Raw genomic sequence first — 9,955 nt, forward strand, 5'->3', positions numbered from 1 at the left:
GAATGAATGATGAGTCAAAAACATGAATATGGAAAGTGGGAAAGATGCTCCATCATAAAGGTTAGGATGTGGTTACAAATCACTGGCGAAGGACTGGAAAGCTACGCAAATAGAAGTAAAAGAAATAGAATACAATAAGACTTCTGTCTGAGACAAAAAGAAATAGGAAAGGCTGATAAGGACATGACAAGAAGTGACAACAGACAGAGCGGAAGATGACTGCAACAGAGGGAGCGACTTTGGAAACATATGATTGGCTACTAGTGCCAAATTCGAGCACGCAAACACACACACACACACACTTTCTCGCTCACCGCCCTGTACAAACGCATCGGATAATTCTCCAAGCTTCACCAGCAGATTTCAGCCTGTTAACCTGCCTCGCCCTGCTTCACCCCATCTTACCCTGCCACATGGTCGCCCCGGGGGGGCATGAAACAAGAGCTGGAGACAGGAAAAGCAGAATGTTGATGGGAAATATTGAAAAGAGACAAGATAAAAAAAACAGAAAGTCAAAGAGGGAGGAAAAAAAAGGAAAAAGGTAGAGGAGGAGAGAGAACGCAAACAGTTTCTTTAGAGGAAGTCATGAAGTGTTGCTCTGATCAGCGAGATAGAAATTAAATATACAGTTCTTTGGCAGCACAGGGAGCGCGTTGGGGGGTAAATAGGAGAAGGAAATAAAGGTGCATGAGGGGGGAAAGGGGAGGAGGAGGATGGCGTGTAGTAAATTACGGAGGGAAGGAGAGCAATAGGAAGGAATAGCAGGGTGGTGAATGTGATGGAGCTGGATTGTGAAGCATCAAACAAAGATAATAAGAGAATCCGCTGAAGGCATGAGGCAAACTCAGTAATTATATAGAAAGAGCAGCCTGCCTTAATTAGAACAGGATGGAGCTCATGAGTGTGAGAGAGACACATGCAAAAAACCCCACACATAATTACACATGTACATCAAACACACCATTTCTGAGGTAATATATTACGTAATTTTTTTGCCTCCTGGTCTGTTCCTGTTGACGGCTATCCATAATGAGACCGAAGAACATATGTGTGCTCCTCACAACGCGTGTCTGACTTGTGAATGCACACAGGGTCAAGATGTACACATCCAAGTCGTCCTACCGCTCTGGTTTTTAAACTCGCTCTCCTTTTTTGGCCTTTTATGTATTTCATGAGGAAGCTAAGTGGACATAAGCTCTAAATTCTTCGTATTTACACTCATCTTCACAAGCAGCAGCAGTCTTGCGGTCCTCTGAGCAACAGCGGATTAGTTGCATGACCTAAATCTTAAACACCAGGATCTCCTCTTTTCATCCTAGAGATACTTGGTAGTAACTCAGTTGTAAGAGACGACTTCAACACCACACACATTTTTGTCTTTTTTAGGTTTTCTATAATTACACATTCATTCAGTTTTGATGCAGAAAGCCGTCGAACTGGAGAGATGAAAGCCAGACGAGAGCCACCGCATGGCTGGACACATAACAAATTTGCTCTTTTGCTGAGTTTTTTTGTTGTTGTTAAATTAAGTTAAATGTCCTTTAATACCTACACTTCAAACTTTATAAAAAGAATTATGACAGCAGTTGCCATAATCCGAAGTAATCCAGCATTCCTTAAATCTTCTGTGACCCTTACAGAGGATGCGGTAATAATCCTCTTCCCTACTGCACTGCACTATCTGTTTACACCATTATCAGTAGCTTCTCACTGGCTCTTCGATATTATTGACCGGGACTGAGACACTTAGTGCATTTTCACTCACTCAGTTAAACAATTACGCTCAGGAGTAAATAAGACATAGAACCTGTGAACACTGTATGCAAACGTACACGGGAATCAGTTGAAGATCACAGCTTTGTTGTGTTTGTTGCGATTTACTGCTTAGCATTCTTTTTTTGTTGTACTTCACAGCAGCTACTCATTCATATTCTTGAAGGACATGTGCATGAGGATGATTGCGACACATATATAAACTCAAATGTCTTTGCGCACAAAACATTTCTGTAATCTCACTATCCATTTTTATGAGGTGCACGTGGAGACCCGATGTCTTTCTCCGACACACAAAATGAAATTTTAAAAAAAAAAAAGTGTGTGTGTGTGTGTCTGCTGTGAGATGTGTCCTTAGTATAAGTGTGTATGAGCAGTCCCAGCGCAATTCCTCAGTTTAGTGGAGCATTACAGCTGATCAATAGCTCTGGTGCAGTGGGAGATGTCTGGGCTTTGGCTGCATATTCATACCATTACAGCTGAAGTGAGGAAAGAGGCACTACAGGGAACGTGTGTGTGTGTGTGTGTGTGTGTGTGTCAGCAGACCACTCTCATGGATAATGACATTCTCTATCACCTAGTGGACCACACAGTTACTTGCTAAACTGCACCCAGTCAAGGTTGAGCACCGATAGAAGCAGTCTAAAACGTCTCTCTCTCTCTGAGTCTCTGTGGACTCGCTGGCTTTTCTGTGCCATCACTGAGACTCACTGTCCTTGTCTACTTGCTCTTTTGGCAAGATGCCTGACATGTTCTATTCTCCCTTTACTCCTTCTTTTCCTTTAAAATGTTACTTTTTTTTGTTGGTTTCCTGTCACTGCTTTCTCTCTTCATCCATCTGCGCAGTGCTTCCCCGTACCACATTGTTATTCTCCTCCAAGTTTCTCTGTTGGTTTGTACATCAGTCAGATTCTTCTGTCCGCGGCGAAGATTTTATTGTCGAAAAAGCATTGTCAGTAATTACAAAAAGCAGGACAAGCAACACATACTTTATTTGCACACGGCCCAACTGCCAATATCATTAAACAATTCTCAGCTCCAACTGTCAAACCGTTACTGCAGAACCAGAAAATGTGCAACGCAGCCAAAGTTCTGCACGACTTATCACCAACTTTACTATTAATACTATTTATACTGGATTTTTTTTCCTTAACTATTGGTTCCTCTCAACAGCTAGGTGTTTTGCAGAACTATTGTTGGCAGAAACTTCATAAAGTTAATATTGTTACGGCCCATCATTTACAATGACAGACAAGATAGGTGATGAATTACCATATCGGTTGTTAGATCCCACTAAATGAAAGCATTCCAAAAGCGGCATATGGTACAATCATACCAAAAAATGTTAAGGTTAAGACAATATTATGTCCCTGCTATGACTTAGATGAGAAAACAGCAGTCTTCACTGGAAGATCATGCGATGTACAAGTCCACAGGTAATGCACAAGGTCATCGACATCCCGAGGTGTCTGAGGGAGAACACTTACTGCAAACGACCCCGAACGTGATGGGTTTCATGGCCACGGCAACAAAAATTGTTGCTCACCTGACTTCTTCCCCAAAATGAAAGTATAGTTAAAGGCATGCTGCTTTGACACAGCAAAGAAGACGTGCAGAGGGAAGTGGTCAGAATGAGACTTCAAGGAAATGACCTGAAAACAGCAGGAGTGCTGAGAGCTGTGCAGAGCTTCAGACAGAGACAACCTTGAAGTGGACAGCAGGCAAACTGAATCCAAGTAAGGTTTTGACTTTTTATGGATAGACTCACTGAGCCTTTTAGCTATGTTGCGGTTTCTTATATATTTTAGTTAGTAGCACAATGAGCTTCACTTTGGAATACAAACACGCTGATGTAAATTACTATTGTTAATCAAATACACAGAATCAATACATTTTTAATAAAAAACCACTGCAGGGATCAATATGAGATCACCGCACCAAGTTCAACAGTCTAAATTACTGTCCCATGACTGCACATTACAGTCTAGTCAAGTGACTCCAACACCCACATCACATTGCACAATAATTCAAGATGGGGTGTGAAAACTAACAGCGAGAGTCAGGCGTTCAAACTGCTGCTATTATATGAGCAATTGTGACAAAAGATCGCAATACTGTCCGTTTCAGTTTACGTCAGAAAGCAACACATCAAACCACCCGCTAGCTTACTAATGGCAGCACTTCGTGTAGGTGTGTCTGTGTGTTAATCGGGACATTTATGCCTCATGAAAGAAAGATGTGTTGTCAAGCTTGGGACACGGCCTTCTGAAGAAACAGTACACAAAGTCATTGTGTTCACATTCACACACACCAGGCTCTTCACACTTCTCATACTCACGGTACACACACCATGCCTCACATGCCAATATGTGTGACAACGTTTGGACATAAACACGAAATATTTTAACATCTCTGACAAGTCAAGATCCTCGCAATCGATGGCACTGTCGCTATAGAACAAAAGGAGGCACAGTTTGAAAATGAATGAGAAAGGTGTCTTTGTACTTCTATTGTCTGCCCTCTAAAAACATGACCACTGCGGATCGTTCTTCTTGTCTAAACACTCGTTAACATTGATTTCTCCTTTCTGTCCTTGCTCACCTGCACTTATTCCCTTTCCCTCGTTCACTCTTACAGTATCTGCTGTATCTCTGTGTGTGTCTCAATACAGATCAGCCTTGCTTTTCTCATCTTCTAATGCCATTAATCTCTTCTTTTATTCTGCCCAACTTCATCGCCCTCACAAACTCCTCTCCTTTTTTCTTATTTTCACTGCAAAAATCCTCATTCTGTTAACTCACTTCAAGTCTCTTGTTGAATATTACTTACTCTAAAGGTAATGTCAATTTCAGAGTCTTTTTAACTGAATATATCTTCAACAGAACTATACGGCTTTATAATATTTGTAGCTGCTAGCAATATCTGCCTGAACCTCCAATGGAATTTGGAATTTGGATTGGCTCTAATGCAAGTGGCACTGCCATTTAACACGTGAAAAAAATGCCAATTTCACTTAGTTTGCATACAAATCATCAATTTTGATTGCAATGCAATTATTTGCTGTATTTTGTATGTGCTATTCAATACACTGACACCGGTTTCTAGCAAAAATTCAAACCAAGTTGTGTTTAAAAAAAAAATAAAAAAAATTCACACACAGTTTTTGTTTTTTTCCTGTTGTGTTCCTGCTCGCTGTTAGTCCAGAGCATTCTATCAAAGAGCTAAAACACATGAAAACATTGCTAATTCTTTCTTTTCTTTATTCAGTATTCTGGATTTGTTGCTTTAGTTCATTTCCGACACAACTCCTTTCTCGTTGCTTGTATTTGCTGCATTCTTATTCGTGTATCCACACATCCCACTATCTGATTTTCCATTCCCTACCTTCACAGCTGCTGTGTCCCTCCTCGTAGCCGGCGCTGCAGCTGCACTTCCCAATAGGCACCAGCCATTCACCTTCGGCACTACAATGCATCCTGGGAGGGCTGTCTGTGTCAACTTCAGAGTTGTTAACACAGGTGCCGCGCACCTCTACAAGCGTGGCAAACGCTGCCTCGGCCACTGTATCGGGGAACACTGCCAGGTTCTGGACGGTTGCGAGACAGCGTTTGTAGTAAACCCGCACAGCCACCAGTGCCACGCAGGCACCGACATCCTGGAATGCCAGGTGGAACCCTTTACGATTGAGGTGGCCGATCTCGCGCACCTCTGTGTTCAGCTTCATCTTCCTCTCACCAAGATCACCCTGCGTGAAGCTCTCATCAGCAGCAATGGTATCTATCTTGGTATAGCGGTCCTCTCGCGTCACACCTCCAAGGTCCCTGTCTGACTCGACATACAGGAGGTTGAAGGTCTCCTTGCAGGTGCCTGCTACACCAGGGATGCTGTTGCAGTCACGCAGAGTGAACTGGAGCTCCACAAAAATGCGCTGTCCACCTCGACGTGCCACCCAGCCCGTCTGCAGCCAGTTGTTCTGCTGCGTGGGCTCCATCACATTGCACACCTGGTATGTCCGAATGGGCTTATACTTCTCATCTACGCCGCTTATTTCCTCCCACTGTAGGGATAAAGATTTGGGCAGAGGGGAAAAAAAGACAAAAAACTTTTAAATGTGAGGTATAGAAAAAAGAAAATCAAGAAAAGGAATATGGGAATGGAAAGAGACATACTGCATTTTACAAACCATGAATAAGCAGCAAGGAGCTTAGTAATAACATGAAGGACTGACAAGAAGAAAAAAAAACAGCAAGAAACAGATGATAAAAATGTTAAATGACAGCAGAAAGAATAGATATGCAAACAGGAGTGAGTAAGTTCAGGTTAACAGTGTAATGACATAATCTGATGAGTGGGTGTTTGAAATAAAAATCATTGGTTCTCAGATTGTCTAATAGTGTCACACAATGACATAATGAACAGACTCAGTCATCGTGAGTCTTAAGTGGTGTTTCTGCAACTGTGGGTCAGACCTCAGTCACTTTCTTTCGATCTCAGACTGCTTGGCACTTAAACTAATGGCATTTGTGTTCAATGTTTGTATAAACCAGGGGTCGGCAACCCTAGGCACGCGTGCCACAGTTGGCATGCGAAGGGTTAACTGATGGCACGACCATAGCTGGACTGGCCATCGGGCATACTGGGCATTTGACTTTTTTTTCTTTGTAACGGTATAAACAATGAAAGGTGGTGGATTGGCCAGATGCTGGTCGGTGTGTAAAAATAACTCAGTTGTTTGGTGGTGGCTGTGGCGGAGCTTCCACAGATTCAGTAATCTGTGGTGGAGGCCAGCAGGTGGATGAGAGAAAGGGGAGGCAAGAGGAGAGACCCGAGGCGGCCGCCGGTCCGAGTGTCAGGTGAACTGAACTTCAGGTAAGAAGTTATGACCTGCAGTCTATCTGGGTCAGATATGAACCAAGTTTAGGTGGAGTTTATTTTTGTTGTGCTGACTTTTTACAATCAGTTACAATAACTCGTACTGCGTGCTAGCTAGCATGACGGAGTTTCTATACAGCTGGGTGGTTGCTACTTCAATCATGAAACTGATCAATGATCAGCTGATCGGCTTTTTTCTCGTTTGTTTATCGCCCACTTTGCGCCAGAAAGAGGAAACCGCCGAATGTTGCGCTAAACAACAGCAGCACGTTTAAGCTTGATCAGCTGTTGTTAGAATGTATTTAATATTACTTTCTAGTAGCTGATGTTTGCTGGAGCCACAGCTGTAAAAGCTGCTGGTCATGATATCGGTGTGTATATCTGGTGAAAGGGAAACATGAAGATGAAACCAGGAGATGTCCTTACTGAATCATCAGAGCTGAACAGGTGATGGAGAAACAGGTTTGCCTTTTAGGTGACATGAATGAGTTGAAGGGAAGTTATGAACTGTTCCTGAGAAACAAATAACACCAGGATCCTTTTTTTATGTAGCTGACAGCTGGTAAATGTGCAGGGGCGGGTCTAGCAAAGTTTTGCCAGGTGGCCAGGTAGGACATTAACAGGGAAAGGGGGGCACAAAGAAATACTTTCTTATTCTCATTTAAAATGTCTAGCTTTTAATAAATAATTCTCTGAAGCTTATGATAGATGTATGATGTATGATAAAAATCATACATATCGAAGCAGCTGGAATCCATAGCTGTGCGTGTTCATGGAGCTTGCATTTTCACCTGCTGGACATCACTACCTGACAAGTTTAACTGTCTTCAAAACATTGCAGAGGCCTTATTGACAGTATTTGGCTCTACATATCTGTGCGAGCAGATTTTCTCTCACATGAGTCTCCTCAGGTAGCCGTCTGAATGCTGGACACTCGGAGACCTGTATCTCTGAGTGGGAGACCAGAGATCACATTAACATGTGTGTCTCTGTATTAACAGACATGCCATATTGGCCCAGTTTATTTTTCTTATCATTGTTGTGAGGAGACCATAAATAGCTTTTGTATTTTCTGTTGTACAGTTCATTTGCTGTCATGGATAAAAAGTGTCCTTTTTTTTTGGTTTCAAAATAGCTGATAACTATTCGCTGATTGCTGCCAACATCTGCGAACAAATATAATTCTATAAAGTGGTTCTATATAGTGTGTAACCATTAATATAGAGCGTTATTAAATTTATCGCTAATGCAATCATATGGCACACTGACCTCTGAGGAAATTTTAAATGGCACTCGTCATCAGAAAGGTTGCCTACCCCTGGTATAAACGCTTCATCCCACAGTCTTGTGATTTATTCACAAGAAACGAATTGAGAAAAAAAGACACAGCAGGCTTAATTAAAGGGCTTTGTTAGTTGGCCTTCAGCCTACAGATAGTTTTTATTTATTTATTTATTTTTTGCAGCTTTGGTGTAGCCTAAAATATTGATACTATATCGGTACTGACAGAGATTCTCTGTTCTAAAGAACTCTCTGCACCTTGCTGAATAGATTAAGAGTGTTTTTTGTCTAAATATTGATCCAAATAATTGATAATTACTGGCCTGTTTGCTAACAAAAGATTATTATTAGTAGTTGTTGCTTTAGAAGAAGTGGTAGTAGTAAAAAGAAATCTGGTGTATGTGCACACCCTATTTCAGCCATTGGGACGGAGTCACAAGTATTCTCTTCAAGGTGAGGAAGCACTGAATAATATAGCATTTTATTTATCTTTTAAATGTATTTTATTTTTGAGGAATTAAAAGTTTAAACTCCTCTGAGCACTCTAAGAATGCTTTTTATAGTTTCCTAATATTTGCCGTAGGGCAGAGTTTGTTTTTCTGATTTACTTTCAGTCTGGAAGAGCGAGAAAAACGTAATCAAATATATAATTTATCCATCAGATGAATGATTATGACTCCATGTCACTATTTGAATTACCGAGGCGCTCTTGACAGAATTGAAAGTGAACTGAGCAGCAAATATGAACTGCTCTCCCTCTCTCATAAATACACAAACGTGCACAAAGCAAAAGAGTAGAAATGGATTATCTCCAATGGTAATGTGATCAGCCCCTCTCCTGTCAAGGTGACTATATCAAAGTGGGTGCAGTGTGTTCTCTATCACTTCTACTGGGACATGTAGGTGAATCACACAGTCACATTAATCTTATGCATAGTGGAGCACGTAGTGCAGCAGTCATCTCAAACACAAGTGCTTCAGCAACCTCTATCCTAAACAATGCACATTTAAAAGCAGTGATGTTATTCATATAATAGACTTATCAAGTGTGTGTGCATGGAAAGGCCAACTTGCAGGTGACACGTGGGTGACAAACTGCTCTGGCAAAAGTGCTCCTGCATTTATCTTGCAGTCATAACTTAGTGCAAAGGGTTTTACAGACGAAATCGATCGTCACAAAAGGCCATTTATCTGTGGCAGCACATCTGTGTAGCTGCTTTGGACACTGCTATATAGTAGCCTGGATTAGTCCCAATGATTAATGATAATGATGAGCTCAGCACTGGGGACAAATTGAAGAAAAGGTGTGGAAAAGTAAAGTAACAAGCTGTGTGGAGGCTGGCAAGTAAACACATGCGTCTACAAATGAAAAAAATGACATGCAGGTAATGAAAAATGCAACTATACTTACTCCATTAGGGGGATAGGACGTCCAGCCGAGCTCTGCTTGAGTCTCTTTAGAATTCAGCAGCACCACTGCAGGAAATTACAAAAAAAGGGGGGAAGACAGACATGAGTTAGACGACATGTGGCATTAGAGCGTATTTGCCTTTATTTTTAAATACATTTCCCAACAGTGTACCTCACCTGCATGATAACAAAACTTAATTAACACTAACTCAAGCAAATAATAGTATTAAATTAGTCATTTACAGTATATTTGCATAATAGTTCAGTTTTATTTGGCTTCTGAAAGTGCTTGGAGTAAATATGAATAACACAAAGTGCAAAATGACACGTCAGGTTTGGAATAATGAAAGAAAGGCATTAACACTGAGAAAGGTTTGACAAAATCTGTTGAGAGTGAACCTGTCCTTTGATAAATGCATTAACACCATCTGTTGAGGATTTAAGCTGGACAAAGCGCTTTCCTTTAGCCCCTGGCTTCACACACAACACACAGAAAACCACAAACAAAACAAAACAGAACCATAGAACTTTTACAAAGAGTCGGGAGAAAAAGAGCACCCTTATTTAGCTTTCAAGAGTGGAAAACAGGAAATGCAGTTTCTTTTCAGCACAGAGAGAC

The 9,955-nt window shown here is 41.3% G+C and overlaps 1 protein-coding gene across 1 annotated transcript in view; it reads right to left on the reverse strand.

The window, feature by feature from the left end:
• Positions 1-5,031: 5,031 nt before the first annotated feature.
• Positions 5,032-9,955, reverse strand: part of LOC102214590 (ephrin type-A receptor 10-like) — a 50,097-nt gene continuing 45,173 nt past the window's right edge. Inside the window, exons 2-3 of the mRNA XM_005753961.1 lie at positions 9,338-9,402; positions 5,032-5,830 (exon numbers count right to left, since the gene is read on the reverse strand). Coding sequence (XP_005754018.1) covers positions 5,135-5,830; positions 9,338-9,402 — 761 coding nt within the window. The 3' untranslated portion in view covers positions 5,032-5,134. The remainder of the gene's footprint in view (positions 5,831-9,337; positions 9,403-9,955) is intronic.

This window comes from Pundamilia nyererei, unplaced genomic scaffold (assembly GCF_000239375.1).
Source record: "Pundamilia nyererei isolate P.nyererei 1_Seehausen unplaced genomic scaffold, PunNye1.0 scaffold00486, whole genome shotgun sequence".
Classification (NCBI taxonomy): domain Eukaryota; kingdom Metazoa; phylum Chordata; class Actinopteri; order Cichliformes; family Cichlidae; genus Pundamilia; species Pundamilia nyererei.